The sequence below is a fragment of the Cheilinus undulatus genome, linkage group 11 (assembly GCF_018320785.1).
Source record: "Cheilinus undulatus linkage group 11, ASM1832078v1, whole genome shotgun sequence".
Taxonomy (NCBI): Eukaryota; Metazoa; Chordata; class Actinopteri; order Labriformes; family Labridae; genus Cheilinus; species Cheilinus undulatus.
In genome coordinates this window covers 14,104,382-14,122,902 of record NC_054875.1, presented here as the reverse complement: position 1 = coordinate 14,122,902, position 18,521 = coordinate 14,104,382, and the positions used below count along the sequence as shown (strand labels likewise).

Here is an 18,521-nt window from a genome sequence, read left to right as displayed (position 1 = left end):
TCACTTTGTTTTATGGTTCTCTCGTCATCTCTTCATCCTTCTGTCTCTAATATCTTTTTTATTTTGCATTTTGGTTTTATGACTGTGTGTTGGTGAACTCACTATCATCAGAGAAATGTCCATGATTAATCTTCTTCTCCTCTACCTCAGAGCCAACAGAAGTGAAGGACAGTCTTGATGACAGCCTCCGTGTCCCTTTATTCATTGTGACAGTACTTGGAACACAAGGGACGAAAGCAAAGGTCATGGATGGCCTCAAACCACTGGGACACTCTGGGCCATCAGAGGACTACAAACAAACTTGGACAGAGGAGACGCTGTGTTGGAAAGAAAGTAAGACTGAGGAAGTGTCCAGAAGCTTGTGGGCCATTTGTACTCTATAAAGTTTTAAAGTCCCACTGCCTTCGATGATGACAAGGTTACTTCAGATGATGAGTGTCCAACCTCTACTACCTACAACAATTTAAGGAAAAACAAGAACTCCTCAAAACTCAAAGACAAAGGTCAGCTCGATCCAGACAGGTAGAAAAAAATTAAAAGACTGTAAATAACATTTTTTATACATTTTGTATCTTTTTCATTGGAGATGAAGAAGAAATCTCTTGTGATGTTTCTTTTTTTAATGATTGTGTCTGTGTGAGGTTGTGAGTGAGGTTGATGCGAGTGCAGTCTTGTTTGTTGCTGAGGGAGAGATTTCCCCCACATAGAGAAAAAAAGTCCCACAAATCCCTCCCAGTGTTCCTCAGAAATTTTCCCTCACACCCATCAACTTTGTGTATAGTGACAGGGATCCGGCAATAGTATCTGATGAGATTATTGAAACCACAAGACACGTTGAAGGGAAAATATCAAAGACGGATGAAATGATTGTAAATAGAGGAAGAAAATATTTTAAGAAAAGAGATTTGATGAAACAAGATGATTGTGCAGAAAAGAGGGCCAACGTTAAGCTAAAACACCACATGAAGGTTCAGAGCTCAGCTATAAAAATCTCTGTGTCAAAGTATCAGCTCCGTCTGGAGATTGTGCTGTTTTTGTGATCTGCTGTATATGAATGTGACCTTGTCATCTGTCTGTGTATCTCTGTGCCTCTGATTCAGACCATATCAGTGGGTTGATATTTCAAAACCACCTTTAAAGTTCAGGTGGCTGAAATCCGTCTGCTTTTTTCGAATGAAGCTGGTTCATGTTGCAACCATTTAAAGCCCCTCAAGCTATTGAGCACTTTGATGCATCGAGACTCAGCCTGCCTCTAAAGATGCCACAGGAACAGATGCCGGCAGCATCCAGCAGACTCATTTATAAAAGATTCTAATGCAATTTTTCTTTAAATTCAAGCCAAAGGGACGGCTGTCTAAATCAGGGCAAATACTCCTATACCTTCCTGTGATGATAATGAATTGTACAGGGGGAAAATTCTGAAGATATACTTGACTGGTTTGATAATTCCTGCTTTATTTCATAAAATGCACCATGGACACAAGTCTGAAAGGCAGAATTTGTTTGTCACTGAAGCCCTAGATCTGTGGTTTGTATTTGATTTTGATTTGGAATGAAGGGGAGTTGATCATCAAGTGTCCCGTCTCTAGGTGCTTTTCAATCACATGAACTTTCCTGAGGAACTAGGTACCTTTTGAAGAACTGCATGTTGGCAGCAACCAGGGTCTAAATTGAGTTCTGCTGTAGATATTCTACCCCTCAAAGAGTCCTTGCTTAAACTATGAGGGTTGGGGCTGCAATGCTGAACATTTCTGCTTGGTTACTAGCACAGTGACTCTGCCAGTGACTTCACCCCCATATTCCACATACTCTGTCTGCCAAGCAATCTGCACTGCCAAAATGAATCAATCTATGTAGAGTAGATTGATACGGACAGGAGGAGGAATGTGCGAAGTATCCAGTCAATTTTAAAACAGAACACAACGCACAGACTCCCCTGTATCTCATCACTGGATCAACATTACGTCCTATCCAATCAGATGGTCACAGAAGTAGCACAATGGTATGGATAAAGAAAAGTTAACTTTTGAGGTGGAAAACCACAGGATATTTTACAAAACTACTCCTTCTTTATAGAAACTATAAACCTTATTACGTCCTCATGTACTCACCCATGGTAGAACAAAAAAAAATCACAGAATGATGTCAAGGTGAACTGCAGATCAGCATCATTAAGGCAAAGTAATCAATTGCTTATGCACCATTCCTGTGCAATCTTGTAGTTTTCCTGTGATCATGTGATCTCATCTCTAGCAGCTTGAGGCTGAGCTCTGCGGCGCACCGCTCCAGTAACTCATCCAGTGGGCAAGGTGCGCATCATCATTGGAGCTAATGCACGCCCAGAACAAAGTGCAGGCAGAGTATGCAGAATTTGAGGGTTAGATGACCACACAGATCATTAGCATTGTAACAGTCAACATAAGGTCAGATTTAGAGCCAAAGAGGTATTTCACAGAAGAGAAGAAACATCTTCAAGAACCTTAAACAAGTCCAGTTGCCCTCTTTGGATCAAGCTTTAGATAACCTGGATGCCAGACCTTTAATGAGATGGTTTCCATATGGTTTATTGTAGATATTGTGTCTGTCCTTTGACCCAGACCCTTCTTTACAGTACATCCAAATATAGACAAAGAAAAATGAAAATCACAAATGATAGAATTAGAATTAAAACTACAAATAGAGTTTCTGGTTAAAAATATCTGACAATTACATTAGGTCTGTTAAATATTTGATCCTAGGCATTTAAATTTGTAAATGATCTGATAGTACATAATATCAGACTTTACTGTCTTCCTGAAACCTGGCTGTGTCAGGATGCCTGATTTGCCTGATCTTCCCAGGACTTAAGACCCTGGTGGAAACACGGGCAACACTGGGCCAAAGGAACCATGTAGCTCCTTGTGCAGTAGATCCTGGACCTTCTTCGTTCTGGGTGGTTTCATAGGTTGTTTCCACCGGGCAGTCTGGTTCCATTTGGTATGGTACACATTTGCATTTCCATCATCAAAAGTTGGATATCACTCTCCTTTTTTGGCACCCTTCCATAGGGGTACCAAGCTTATCTATCTGTCCCTGAACGGTGGAGCTACCCACACAATAGGCACTCTGCAGTTTGCTGATTGGTCAAAAGAATCATCACTTCCCACAAGACAGCTGTAATACACACAACAATGTGTTTAAATATCACATGGATTTTGAAAAGAATATAATCAGGACACATTTTTTTAATCAACAATATCTGCACATAAAACAACCCCATGGACAACCTCGGCATTTCTTGGCAATTGTCAGTGACAAGGAGGTGCAGAGGGAATTTGACGGAGCTGTGAGGCAAAAGAAAGTGTTCCAGCTGGTGGTGTAGCCTTGCCATCTAGCTTATAACACCACCCACCAAGTGAGGCTACAGGTGTCTGTGGAAACAAAACTATTTCAGGGTTTACCATACCAAACTGTACTCAATCAACCAGACCACCTGGTGGAAACACATCTTTGGTTGAAAAGTTCCTATAGAGACCCTTTTTAACATACCAAGTTTAAATTTTACCCCAATGTTTCTGCTCATGTTTGTATCACGAATCCCATGCCAGCAGTCTTTACCTGCTTGCCTGAGCATGGTTGCTTGACAATTCAATATATCCTTCTTCAATACAAAATTTCAAAGGAAGCAGGCACATGAGTCTTGACGTTTCTCTCCAGCTGTCATTGATGAGGTGGTTGACACCAGAGCACATCAAGGTAGCTTTGTTGTTTGTACAACGATGAGGTTTCTTGAAAGATACAGTGCTGCTTCTGCTGCGACAGTTAGCCTGAGTAGATGTCAGGATGTCAGTTGTGTCAGCGCTAAAAGCCTCTAAGTGGTTTTGAGATGCAGGTCTTTCCATCAGCAGCTGCTCCTTTTGCACAGCTGTTGTAGCGAGCACCGAGTTCAGGCAGTAAGGTAACAACATGCATGCATTAGTAAGCGACAGAGGCAGGAATACTATCTACATCTGACTCTAAAGGGAATAAGGATGTCAAACAAAAGTGTTTTTTTGAAAGGACAGAACAGAAGTGGATCTGAAAAATGATAGCTGTGCTTTTTGGGAGGTTTGGGAAAAGTGTTGTCTGAGATTCCTTGAGCAGTGATACTTGTGACAGTCCAAAAATATATCAGCAACAAGGGAAGAAGGCAGCAAAGAAAAAGACAGAAAAACATCTCAACAAGCACAAGAATAAATCCTGAGGTACAAAAATGAAAAATGTTGGAAGGAGAACGAATTGGGTCAGAAACTATGACTGTGAGCTGATCGTATCTGCAGGGAGGACAGCGTGGACACTACTCATCACAGAGAAAGAAAAAACAAAACACATCCACAAATACACACATCCCACACACCTAGCCAACGCATATCTCCCATCTCTGACCACTGCTCTGACACCCTGGGATTTAATGTGACAAGTGAACCTTTTCATGACAGTAGTATTGCCAAAAAAGGCTCCTGCAGGGAACGTAATCCAGTAGTCCTTTAAAGAGACAGCACACCTTAGAATAATCTGACTTTGATTCCTTCTTTTCATCCAGCTGCTCCATATATTTATTTTTCTTCACAGATTTGTTTATCTTCAACTGACAGTACCTTTAACTTGTACAGACATGAGATTTATTTTACTTATTGATTATTTATTGACATCGTGTTGATTATTTACATCACCATTTTGTATGAGAGGTTGTTGTAAAGATGTGTGTGGGTTTATTGTCCAAATGTTCCATTTTTCACATGTAATGTATCTCTAAATGCACAGAAGGATGACATAAAAGAAGGGATGTGAAGATGAAGAAGTTTGTTTACACCTAGTATAGCAGTATGATCATATCACGTGGCTTTTGAGCATTTTGGTATGTTTTGTTTATCCAACAATGACAGTAAAATCTTGGGTAGTTAATCAAAAACAGAAATTTAAGGTCTTTATCAGTAATCTCCAAACAAAGTTACACTAAAAGGGCAAAAGTATTTGGCTTTCTGACCCTTACACAAGCATGGACTGTAATGGCATTGTTATGTACTTTAATATGGAGTTGCCCCCCCACCATTTTGCAACAGCTTCCACTCTTCTTCGAAGACTTTCTTCAAGATTTTTGCATGTGTCTGTGGGATTTTGTGCCCATTTGTTCTGTAGAGCATTTACGAGGTCAGGCACTGGTGCTGGACAAGAAGGCCTGGCTTGCAGTCTCCATTCCAGTTCATCCTAAAGGTGCTTGATGGGGTTGAGGTCAGGGCTCTGTGAACACATCATCAAACAATGTCTTAATAGTCCTTGCTTTGTGTACTGGGGACAGTCATGTTGGAACAGAAAAGGGCCTTCTCCAAACTGTTGCCACAAAGTTAGAATCATAGCCTTCTCCAAAATGTCTTGGTATGCTGAAGCATAAAGACTGCCTTTCCCTAGAGATCAGGGGCCTAGCCCAAACCCTGAAAAACAGTCCCATACCATTGTCCCTCCTCCACCAAACTTTACAGTTGGCACAATGCAGCCAGTAAGGTAACGTTCTCCTGTCATCAGCCAACCCAGTGTGCTTCACACCACTTAATCAGATGCTTGGCATTGGACTTGGTGATGTGAGGCTTACATGCAACTGCTCGGCCATGAAATCATTCTATAAGATTCTAGCTGCTCAGTTTTTGTGCTTATATTAATGCCAGTGGAAGTTCGGAACAATCTTGAATCACCAGAGCGTTGGCGACTTTCACGCCAGAGTCGATGACCCCACTCTGTGATTTTACATGGTCTTCAGTTTTGTGGCTGAGTTGCTGTTGTTCCTAAACGCTTCCATTTTATAATAATATCACTTACCATTGACTGTGGAATATCCAGCAGAGATGAAATTTCACTAACCTCTTGCTTCTAAAGTGGCATCCATCACACTACCATGCTTGGTCACTGAGCCTTTCAGAAAGGTTCATTTTGTATCACAAATGTTTGCAAATGGAGACTGCATGGCTGGGTGTTTTTACACCTGTAGCAACGGTTCTGATTGAAACACATTTATTCAATAATCAACAGGTGTGCCCAAGTACTTCTGTCCATATAGTGTATCTAACATATCAGAATTGAAAGTTGATTACTGATCATAAATGTGCAGAAATTTTGCATGTAAAACCCTTTTCCTCTCTCACTGTAGTAACAGGGAAAACTCCAGCGTCAGGTTAATCTTGTTCCAGTGAAAAAGGGAGTGTCACTAATGAGAACAGTCCAAAGACTTCAGAGACTCGAACGCTCTGATGGCCTCGGACCAGAAAAACAGGAAAAATAAAGAATAAAGGGCAAAAACTGACAGAAGAAAGGAAACAGGGAGAGAGATAGAGAAGGAGGAGGAGGGATGGGAGTTGTCTTTGTTAGATTTGTGTTCATTATGGGATGCCTTCTATCCGGCTGTCTGCAAGGGACAATGGCATGGAAACAGCTGTTCCTCTGTTACCACGGAAACAAGAGAAATGTTGGACATTAAAAAAATGACTTATTCCTACATGGCTGTGCTTGTATTTATTCCATGTGTGTGTTTTTGTGTGAGGGAGAGAGAAAGAGAGTGAGACAGAACGAGGTTTGCTGTTTCATATTCATGAGCACAGGCATTTCCAGGTGCGAAAAACGGAATAGAGGAAACAATCTGACAGGGGGACGTGTTTTTCTGAAAAGCTTTCTCTCACTTGTGAATCTCAAAGAATTCTGTCACTTTGAGAGAAGTCAGAGATGTTCCTCTGCCACCTTGATTCCCAGCAAGAAAACTCTGTTCCCCTCACAGAAGATCCCCGAGGCTCGGTAACAAGACCTCAGAAAGAGCTGGATCTGAACCAGCTGATCAAGGACCAACATCACTTTTTTACTTTGTAACTTAGTTGCAAACTCTAAAGATATGTTTGGGAGACACGTTAAAGGGCTTTTTTGTCCATTTATTTTTTTGCAGAGTATGTTTCCTTTTCTAATTTTGCCCCTAAGTAAATGGACTTGAGCTTAAATAGTGCTTTAAAGTTCTCTGACTACCCAGAGCACTTTTTACACCCCAGGTCACACTCATTCACTCCACATACACAGTGAAGGAAAAAGCTGATCTGTAAAGTGTCCATCAGTATTCACTAAATCTATTCATACACATTTACCCCACTGATGCAGCAGTGGGAGCATATGGGGTAACGTGTTTTGCCAAAGGAAACATTGACATGGTTGCAGAAGATGGGGATCAAACGCCCAATTGAAGCTCAGGTTGAGAGCTGTCGCCCTTTCACCCCTCAGAACAGAGATGCAAGGGGTAGGACGACCTTTCAGTCCTCATATTATGTAACGGGTTGTTTCTCTTATGTGGGCTGTTGGCATCCTTTCAGTCACAAATTAAGAATAACGATGCCCCATTAATATTCTACAAGTGACTTTTAAATGCTTCTTTGAAATTAAAGGCCCATAATGCATTGTACTAATATAACATTAAGATATGATGGTGGTTATGAATTTTTAAACATATTGATTATGAAACAACTTGTAAATGTCTTTCAGCCCCTATCTTGCCAAAGTTTCACAAGGCTTATGGGAAATTTTCCAAAGCACTCCTCCTAGATTGTGCATCTGGAAAATCTCTGAAAGCCATGCGCCCCTAACTTTTTACTCTACTCCTCCATTCCAACAAGAATCTGGACACCCAAACATTATACTAGAAAGTGGTAAATGTAGTGGTAGGGCTAAGTCAAAGGGTGTGTTGGGACTGAGCCATAGAGATGAGATGTTTGTAAAGCAAAAGTCGTTATCTTATATTTGTATCGCTTAGCACATGGGTGAACAGCTGGCATGGCTCCATCTAAAGGTAAACGATACATCTTTCAGTGAAGTACAATAAGATGTTAAAAATGAGTGTATTGGCTTACCACACATCACTTACAGTTTAATACTGTAAAGGTTTTGCATTAATTCTAGAAATCTATTTTGTTTACTGTAATGCAGATTTAATTAATAAACTGCCACAGCCCCTTTAGCAAAACCACCTTCAAAAGACCCAGGCTCCATACATGTAGGCCCCAGGTACTGATCATGTCGATGCTATCTCCAAGCCAACAATGTAGACTGATGGGCAGCAAGAGTCAGCACATCACTGAGGTTATTAAGTGGGAATGTTGCTTCCCTCAATAGATTCTGCAGCACGAACACACCCCTGTAATCCACCATTGTTGTTCTGGTTCGATTTGCGCATGTGGGGTAAGTGGCCTACGCTACGTGTGATGTAATCGTTTCAAGAAAGATGCGGTGGGCTGTCCACACTGAGACGAAACGGCAAGCGTTTTCAGATTTGCTCACCTTGGCACCTTGTTTCAAAAAGTAGCGTTTACAGCCTCCCAAAACGCAGTTTCTGTGTGGATGAAACGCCGATACGAAAAAAAACCTTTTGTGTACACTCCTGAATTCGTCTCCATGTGGATGGGGCTATGGACACATCCTTTATCTCAGCGGTTCCCAACCATTTTTACCCCCCTCCCCCCAAGACCCTAACAAAAAAGTTTTTTCATCATAATGTTGCCAAAAATAAACATCCATTTAATTGTTTCATTGATAAAACCCTAAGGAAGTGTCTCTTCTCAGATTTTTCTAACCAAAAGACCGTTTTATAAACCATTTATTAAGTGCCTTATCATGATTTAACTTAATATTTGCAAATCTAATTTTGACAACCTTAGAGCAGACTAAGCCTTGCGCCCAGCCCCCACCCGAGATCTTTGGCGCCCCTTGGGGGTCCTGGACCCCAGGTTGGGAACCACTGCTTTATCTCATTTACTCCACCAAACACAACTGCAGCCCAAACACCACTGTAGTCTTCAACAGACCAAGGCTCTGTATGTACAAGCTCCACGTAGTGAGTGACCTACCCTTGTCTATGGCCCCCAGGGGTGTAGCTAGGGATTTTTGGCTCCCAGAAAGAATATTATACAGGGCCCGCCTTAACCTGCCAGCCAAGCAACAAAAGTTGCGTAAGTTTTACAAATATCTAAGCATTTTAATATATTTCTGAACCATAATTTCCCCATTTATGAGCAATTCTTTTGCTATGGTTAAACTGAATTTACTTCCATTAATTCAAAGCGCTGGACTACACCATTTGGACATTATTAAGGGAGGAGCAGAGGCCCCCCAGTATTGTATTTTACTCTATTTCATACAAAGTTCAGTCTGTGGACTGATTCTTTCAGTTGCTTTTGTTTCAATATTGACACTAGTTACTAGGAAAAAATAAATAAAAACACACTTTTCATTGCAGGCTTCTTAAGGCCCCCCTCTGATGTAGGCCTGGGTAATCAGTACCCTTTTTTCCCCACTGTGCTACACCCATGATGGTTCCTAAATGCCCCCTCAAACAGAACCTCTTGTTCTGGTGCTAATATTACATATGAAACATTTTAATGTAATTACCTGTGATTATAATGCTCAGGTGTTGACTGAGTCAAGCATATAGCATTAGTTTAGGCAGGCCATATAATGCCATCAGCTGATTTCACACAAGCCATCATCAGCTGACGGCCAGCTGATTTGCTTGAAGCATGTTATTGGCTAATTGCACTCATGCTGCCATACTTAGACTGCTCTAGCCTGGCTATACTTTGTTGCTCCCTCTGCAGGCTGCTTTCAGCAACCCTCCTCCACCCCAGCTTCTCCTCTATGCTGTATCTGACCTAATGTCATTTCTGTTATCAGTGATGCCTTCTCTGGGTTTATTGCTGCTTCCCTCCCTGTTAGCCGCACCACCAAATATAAATAACAGTATTGAACAATATTGTAGTGCTGAAAGCAAAATTAATAACTGCTAATAGAGGGGAACTTTATAACCCCAAATCATGTCAATGTCTTGATCAAGTGGTTCTGACTGAACTATACTTTTTTCCGTGTCATCTTTTATGATGTGCATGTAGACAACTCAAACTTTGTATAAAATGCATATATATTTACAATGCCAAAAATCATATTGAAGCAAAAATCATCATGGTAAGAAGTACAACAAAAGCTTTGTTTGTTGAAGTATGTTAAAGATTGTCTTGTTCTACAAGTGTAGTGATTATATTTAATCTCAGTACATTCTTCAAACAAAGGTCCACCAAGAATGGGCTTTGACCTTCACAGGAAGTAAAACACACCTATATATATCTATATATATACTGTACATCATATTCACAGGAATACTGAAGCCACATGATAAAAGTTACTGATAAAACTGAATCATTGCAATCTAAACTATTTATACAACATTCATTCTGGAGAAATTCTGAGTACCTTGATATTGTAAGTGTGTTGTGTTTATTTTTGGGAAAAAAAAGCAGCTAAACAGGAAAGATGGTCACTATGTTGTAAGATTGGACAGCAGCTCTAGGGATGAAACTGTGATATTTTTGTGCTTAAGTGCTCCAACTGTTGCTTTAAAGGTCCTGCAAGGAGCTATAGGTTTGTTTTGATTTTGGTGCCCCTGCAGACAAAGCAGCACCTCTTTACAAATATTGTCCTTTTTGTGTGGTAGTAGTGTTTCTGTCTAAATACCTCCTCCTGTGTCACTGAAACAGTCTTAAGATATTCATTTTTGTTGAAACTGTAAAAAAGGCTGTTTCTTCAGTGCTGTAATCTCAAATTTTTGAAACCTACCCCCTGGTAGTGATGATAGGCATTAAAGTAACTTTACAGAAATGGTCCATTTTTTGCTCATGATCTCTTTTTTGCACAAAAAGTAATCAGTTTGATTTTTGTCCGTTTCAGAGCCAGCTAAAAAGTCACAGGGGCTTTAAAGTAGCACTACTTGTGACTACGTAGCATGTTTCTTGATTTTCATAATTTTTAAAGGCATGTAGACTGATAAGTGATTTTCCCCTCTAGTGTAGGGGCAGCTGATGCAAATATACAGCAAACTCCTCATTTGCATTAAAATACAATGTATAAAAATAGTGACAGTGTTATGGCATGTAGACAAAAGAATCCAACATTTAAACAGGCATTAATAAAAACAAGTATAAAACAGTTCATCCTGTTGGATGTGACGTTTTCTCCTCTTCATCACTGCTGCTTGAGGAAGATGGTGGCACGTCCTGGCCCATCCTCCTCAGCTTAGCTTTGTAGTAAGCCTTCTTCATCCTGAAGGCCTTCTCCTTCTGCCGGGCTGCTCTCCTCTTCTCCCTCACCAAATCCTGCTCCCACGCCAGCACCTTCATCCTGTTCTCCCACTCCAAGATCTTCATCTGCTGCTGCTGCTCCAGAGCGTCTGACCTCTGCTGGAACTCCAGTCTGGAGAGGTCGATGGAGTCCTGCTGAGACGGGACGTGGCCTGATTCCTCTGTCTCACTGACTGACGGATGGAGGCGCTGGCTGATATGCCTGGATGTGCCTGTGAGGTTGGAGTTTAAAAAGTCAGTGGGATGAATGTAGTGTCTTTTAAAGATATTTCTCCAAAATACATTATAAGATGAGTTTTCTCCTTTTTCACAGTATTCCTGCATACTTTCCATTTTAGGTAATAACCTCCTGATCTTTCTGCAATGAAGAGCGTAATGTATTATTTCACCAAATATAATCTCATAAATTTTAGGAGGGAGCAGCACATCTTTGCTACTGCAGTGTCATCTTTTACTGTAAAGAGTTTACAGTATCATGTCCTGGCATATTATTTAAACTAGCTAAACTTAGAGATCCTAAGATCTGAAAATAACCGAAGGGTGACACGTCAGTCCAAAAGTGTTTTTCTTGCTTTCTTTTTTTTGCACAGATGGGTATTAAGCCAGTGACCGCATATCACATTTTTTCTTTCTTATGATTTTGGAGGAGAGCTCTTGCATGCTACTCGAAGTTTCTCAAAGGATTTTAACCAGTGTAAAACCCTGAAGCTAGTACAGCAAGTTCTTAAAAATATTTCATTTTTTTGATCCAGACAGACAATATAGTACTCCTGTTGCCAGGGGGGCTCTCAATCAAAACAATAACAAAAGATGAGATGACAAGTAGAAATGCACTTCTCTGCTCTATAAAAATCTGCACTTCTTAGGATGTATTTTCAAGTAACAACATTTGCATTTCACAGATAAATTTCTCATAATGAGGGAGAAAATGGCCTTCTGAGCACTGGTTTAGCTCGGTTGGTAGAACCGGCGCCCATACACAGAGGCTGTAGTCCTCAACGCACCAGTAGCAGGATCGTATGCTGGTCTCTGTGCAGTTTGGTGCATGCCCCCCTCCTCCCCTCTCTCTCTCCACCTATTTCCTGTCTTTCTTTCACTGTCCTATCAAAACAAAGGCAAAAAGTTGAAAAATAATCTTTTAAATTGGCTTGGGCAGGTTAACTTTTTTAAGAGATCTCAGGTTAACTAGCAGTGATAGCCAGAAAAGACACTTTTAGCAGCTTTTCTCCCTCAATATGTAAAATTCATCGACAAACAAAAGCAGTGTTTTACTGTTTAGTAAATACACCTTATGGAGAGCAGTTTAATAAATAGAGTTCTCAATTCAGAATAAACAGTAAGTAAGAAAGTTGGGCAGATATGAGCATAGTGCCTGGTTCCTATTAGACATAAAATGTCTAGTGGAGCGACAACTTCATGGGAGGTTGGGGGTTTGAAGTTTGATGTTATAGGGTGCATTAGGGCTATTGAACCTGCAGCTGATGGCAGAGAATCATCATGGTCCATCAAAGTAAGCAGCACAAAGCATGAATGAGAAGTGGCAGCAAAAAGGCAGCTTTTAGTAACTCCTTACATTTAACAGCCAGCGTTTCCACAGCAGTGATTGATGTATTGAGACTGTATTGGCAGCCACCATGACAAGACACATCCCATTACAACCATAATATTTTAAGATTTCTCTGAAAACTGTTGGACATATATGAGTTAATTTAAAAACTCAACTAAAAAAACTGACACATAGGAGTGTTCATTTTCTAATTACTGTAGACTTTTCAGTGCAAAAACAATTCAACATACCGTGGCTTCAAGTTTTTTTATAGCAAGCCATTGCTTTTAAATACGCCATTTATTGTATAAAATATTACAGAGATTAGCTTAGTTCTTTGTTTCCCTCAACAACAAATATTCTTAGCAAGTGTCCCCCAAGCCAAAGGCCATACAGCATCACAACCACAGATGGTGTTGCATCACTTTCATATATGCACATCTTTCGAATGACATAACACCGTAATCATTACAGTAGTTCACACTGCAGGAGCCATTTCCAAGGTACAAAGACAAAAGCCAGTGGGATAATTCACAAACTTCAAATCACTGGGTGTTACTATGCCTAAATATTAAGACAAGAGGCCGACATCTCTAAAAACATTTATTATGTTATTTTATTTTTTTAAAGCTATGTAGAAGCTCCCAGATGTCTTCCTGCTCTTTCACTTCAGCCACAAATGTACTTAAATTGATAAAAAAAATAGAAATTTCCATCGAATCAGATCTTTAAAAACATTCTTAAAAAGCAGTGTTGTTCTTTTGTGCCTTTATTTGACAGAGCATTGGATAATATAGGAAATCTGGGAGAGAAAGGGGGACCACATGTGGGAAAGAAGCTGCATATCAGATTTGGATTAGCCCACCTGTTTGGAGGACTACAGCCTGCATGCATGGGACACAACCTAGCCACTAAACCATCTGCTCCACAATCACTGGCATTTTAAATACAAGTTTACATTTCATTTACTTAGCACAGAGTATAAAATCACCTCCCTAACCTTGTGTGCTGTTTTCTTTGGCTTTATTTCAATTAAGAGTACTTTTTCAATGAGGTTAATATCTGTAAACATCAGAGTTCTTATTCGTTTAAAGGTCCGCACTGATATTTGCCAACATAAAGTTCCTGGATCAATTTATAATACTGCCGCAGCCAGCAAGGCTGACTCATCGGTACCTGGTGCTGTGAAATAGGCAGCAGGAAATGCCACATCTTGTAGCTCTGCATTGTGGGCGGTGGAATTTGTAGTAGGGCTGTGGTGCAGATCAGACCAGTCACTGCTTGTTAATCTTTCCAAGGATTCCCGTTGAACACAGACATTCATTTGCTCTTTGTTGTCCTCAGCCTGAGACAGAGAGAGCAAAGTTTGGTAAAGTGGTAACTGTACTATTGTCTGTTCACATGAGCGGATGCAGGTTCAGATTAACATTGTTGGTTTCATTTCTGCTCATTTTACCCCTTAAATAAGAGTAAACAATGAGAATTGAGTGTGTAAATTTACCTGGTTCACTGTGCCGTTAGTCTGTCCAGCAGCATTTATCATCATCAGACTGCCTGTTCACAAGACAAAAAGGACATGGAGACAGATGGAGGGACAGCAGGTTAATGTGGGGCAGGAAAATAGGCAGACAGCGCCTCCCTCTGGTGGAAGCAGGAACAAAACTAGACGAGATCCATACATCAATTAAATTCTGACCTATAATAACTATATTAACGCCTATATAAACATTCTAGGCATTATTGGTAATGAAGTATGACGAAAAATTGATACAAAGGGAACAATTAAACATTTTAGTTATTTACTGTCACTAGATAGGAGTATAGATGGTGGTTGAATAAGATAAAACAATTATAATAGTAAAAAGTAAATTTGACAATTTAATCAAGTGTAACTGTTTTGATAAAGTAAATGGATTTTTTTTAAGTTACTAAAAGAAACTTTTAAACCAGATTATTTCTATTCCAGTTGTCATGACAGCAGCTATTCGCCCCAGTTTAGAGTCCTTGTATTAATAAAAAAAAAAAAAAGAAAAAAAAAAAAAGAAAAATCCCTGCTTTTGTGTTTTGATCTCATCACTTTTAAGAGTAAACTACAGTTACACTGCAGTAAAAAAGCCATTTAATAGTCATGCTGTGGTGGCAGGGGGTCCCAATTTATTTTCCATTAAATGAATATTAACTTTGTACACAATCTTTGGGCTTTTTTCTCTTTTATTCACTCATCTACACTCCCATAAACACCTGCACCGCTCAAGCTTTAACTGAAAAGCAGCATGTAATATAACGATGCTCATTTTAAGTTACATAATGGTCAATATAATTTTACTTTTTTGGCCAAAAAATTACAAACAAAACTCCTTAATGTCAAAGTATAAACAAATTTCCACATGAATGTAAATAAAATATATGAGGTAAAACAAGTGACCGCATAAATATTCAACCCCCTTTAACATGACTGACAGAATTCATCAGAGATTCAGCCAACTGGTGCCAGTAGTCTTAAACTTTGGGAAATGGGAATCACCTGAGTGCACTTAAGTGATTTTAGAATAAAGACACTGTGTCTGGAAGGTCAACTTTTTAATCAGTATTCCCAACTACCAATACACCATGAAGACAAAAGAACATTCCAAGCAACTAAGAGAAAAGTTAATTGAAAAGTATAAGTCAGAGGATGGGTACAAAAAATTTTAAGGCACTGAACATTCCCAGAGTTCAGTTAAATCCATCATCAAGAAATAGAACTAATATGGCATATTTGTAAATCCGCCTAGATCAGACTGACAGTGACTGTGCAAGAAGAAGACTAGAGACGCAGGCCACCAAGACACCTGTGACTACTCTGAAGGAGTTACAAGCTTAGGCAGCTGTGATGGGACAGACTCTGCATGCAACTGTTGTTGCACAGGTTCTTCACCAGTCAAAGCTTTATGGGAGAGTGGCAAAGAGAAAACCACTGTTGAAGAAAACTCTCATTAAATGTGGACTAGAGTTCACCAAAAGGTATGTGGGAGACTTCATGGTCAAGGGGGAGAAAGTTCTTTGGTCTGATGAGACCAATATGGTGCATTTTGGCCATCAGACAAGATGCTATGTTTGGTGCCAAACACCAAATAATGCACATCACTACACCACTGTTAAGCACAAAATGATCAACTGGGACTGTAAATAAAGACCAAATTTTAAAAAATAGTCAATCAAGATGCTGTCAAAGACTCTGCAGTCCCTATAGGAGACAGTCTGACGCTGGTAAATACCCAGCAACATCATGAGGAGGAGGAGGGGACAGAGCAGCAGGTGAGCCTGTAGAGTATCATAATATAAGCTAAAAATCATCATTAGACTGTGGGTCCCCTTTATTTATGAAGAAAAAAATGGTTTGACATCAAATATGTAGCTCTTCTATGATCTGAAGAATGAAAACATGGTTAAATCCTCTTACTACACCTAAAAAGTTCTCCACTAACTTTGTGTGTTCATGAGTTTTGAAAAGCAGCTTCAAATTTTTGTTTATTGACATCATTCCAGTAAATCTACTGAACTGAGGACAGTCATTTCTAATTGTCAGCATTTATTTTACATCTGGACATTCTTTGATTTGAAAATAAAAAGATGATAAATAATAGCAGACATTTTTAAGTAATTACTTGCTTGTTTTCATGAGTAGGGCAGATGTGTCCACCTTACTCACCTCTGACCACATCAGAACAGTGAAACTCCATCAGATGTGTCTGTGCCTTACTGCTGAGCTCTCAGCGGAGACTTGGCTTCTCTCAGTGATCTGTAGTGTAATTCTCTAACTGTGTTTAGTCTCTCTTTTGTATCATAATGTTTTGAGTCCTCTTGGTGTAAAGGGATGTTTCCATGAGCCTTTATTTCTCCCATGTTAGGTTGAAATTCTCTGCTTTAAGTGTGAAGGATCAGGAATGATCTTTGAGTGATTTAAACTTAATTGACCATGCTCTTTATGTATGTGTGTGATGATGAGATCTGTTGTTCTGTGCTAAGCTGCTGAGGACAGACAAGCAACTTCTGGAAGTCTAAAGTTGGACTCTACATTGTGGTATTAGTCAGTAATGTTACATTAAGGTCAGTCATCTGTTGTCCTTGTTGGGCTTGAGTTTACCAGGTTATGCTCTTAGCATGTTTTTGGAGCATTCTTTGAGCTTAGTCTAGATAATTTTTTGGACTTTATCTGTTGTTGTTGTTGACATGAACAAACATTTGCATAAAGAAAGCATTTTTGTCCACTTGTGTTGATAAGGGTTTTTAAATTTTGAGAAATAGGCCTGTATGGTACATTTAGAACGGATAAAAAAGTGTGATTAATTTTCCATTAATCTTGAGTTAACTATGAAATTTGTGAGATTAACCATGATTAAATATTTTAATCTCTTGACAGCCCTATAGTTCATTTTCCAGTAAGACAACCAGCCAAAGCATTCAGCGAAATCTACACAGAAATGGTTTAAAGACAAACAAGGTGAATGTGTTGAGTGGCTAAGTCAAGGTCCTCAATCCAGGAGAAAATTTACGGCATGTTTAAAAGGCAGTTCACATCTGATCCCTGTGCAGCCTGTCAGAGAGCTTGATCCTTTTTGCAATGAAGCATGGAGTAAAATTGCAGTGTCCTGATTGAGACCTATCCACAGACTCAGCGCTGTGATTGCAGCCAAAGGTGCATCATCTAAATACTGACTAGAAGAGGGTGAATATGTGTGCAATCATGTAATTTACATTCCATGTTTTTGTTCAATTACTTCGTAGAAATCTGTTTTCACTTTGACATTAAAGAGAGTTTTTTGTATTTTCTTTTTGTCAAATAGCCAAGTTATATTGACCATGATTGATTTATAAAACCAATAATAGGGTAAAACATCCAAGGGGATAAGTAGTTTTTACAGGCACTGTAAATCAAGACATATAATTTAAGCCTACTTACTCGGATAGAGTAAATTTTGACTGTTTTTAGAGATCTCAGCAATGTTGATTTTACTATGATTATGTATTAATTTCTTGAGGCCTCCAAAAATGGTGTTATCACAGCACAGGAGTAAAATAAAATGCATGCATGTCCTTCCAAGATCTCTGTAATGATGGGCTTTTAAAACATGTTTGATTTGTCCAATCTCTTTGTCAACGAAGTTTTATTCCATCTAAGGTCCCAAGTGCCACACTTTTCATTAAATACATTGAAGTGGTTGAAAAGTTTCGGAATTTTGGTCGTATTTCTCAGGAGGGGATGGTCCTGGAGCCAGACCAGAGCAGAACTACAAATTCAAAGCATGCACAGACACATGATGAGTGGGAACAGTACGTGATCTGGCACAGATGCAATAACGTTAACACGCTTTGGCTGCTGAAGCCAAAAAACACACGCCCACCAACTACAGACAAGCTCACAGTCATTACAAATCATTACTGACAACAATTAGTCACCTAACAAGGTTCATAGACTACACCCTTCGTGTTATACTAATTTACAAGACTATGGAGCATGCCTTTTACATGTGTTAGGTGGACGTAAATAAAGGCTAGGCTACCTTCTACTAGCTTGCGCACCGCTGCTTTGTGGCCAGCTCCCCCTGCATGGCTGGTGAGCGCAGCCTCGCCCATGGTCTGAAGTTTAATTGATTTACAACACGCCTTACAACGGGCAAAATGTATATCCTGGGTGTCCTTCACCAGCCAGTCCTTGTAAATTGCCTTTGATAGCCAGGAGTCTTGGAATTTACATTTCCCAGGCATTGTTAGCTGTAAAGTTAGCTGGACCGCTACCTAACGGCGAGACGAGACCTCATACCTTTTAC

The 18,521-nt window shown here is 39.7% G+C and overlaps 2 protein-coding genes across 2 annotated transcripts in view; one reads left to right on the top strand and one right to left on the bottom strand.

Annotated features, from left to right (window-relative positions):
• The window catches only part of celsr3 (cadherin, EGF LAG seven-pass G-type receptor 3), a 163,862-nt gene extending 157,399 nt beyond the window's left edge, over positions 1-6,463 (top strand). Inside the window, exon 37 of the mRNA XM_041798985.1 lies at positions 151-6,463. Within this exon, the coding sequence (XP_041654919.1) occupies positions 151-178 (28 nt within the window). The 3' untranslated portion in view covers positions 179-6,463. The remainder of the gene's footprint in view (positions 1-150) is intronic.
• A 3,562-nt stretch (positions 6,464-10,025) lies between these two features.
• Positions 10,026-18,513, bottom strand: LOC121517305. The gene is made up of 4 exons (XM_041798993.1): positions 18,255-18,513; positions 14,213-14,265; positions 13,888-14,056; positions 10,026-11,377 (listed from the first exon to the last, which is right to left on the bottom strand). Exons 1-4 carry the CDS (start codon positions 18,457-18,459, stop codon positions 11,016-11,018), a joined length of 789 nt encoding a protein of 262 aa, XP_041654927.1. The 5' UTR covers positions 18,460-18,513; the 3' UTR covers positions 10,026-11,015.
• Positions 18,514-18,521: the final 8 nt, after the last annotated feature.

Coding starts and splice junctions, on each gene's coding strand:
- LOC121517305 (XM_041798993.1), bottom strand. CDS start 18,459: ATGCCTGGGAAATGTAAATTCCAAGACTCCTGGCTATCAAAGGCAATT. Junction 14,266..18,254: donor GGTGCGCAAGCTAGTAGAAG/GTAGCCTAGCCT, acceptor TCTTGTGAACAG/GCAGTCTGATGATGATAAAT. Junction 11,378..13,887: donor TGCCTATTTCACAGCACCAG/GTACCGATGAGT, acceptor CCAACCTCACAG/GCACATCCAGGCATATCAGC.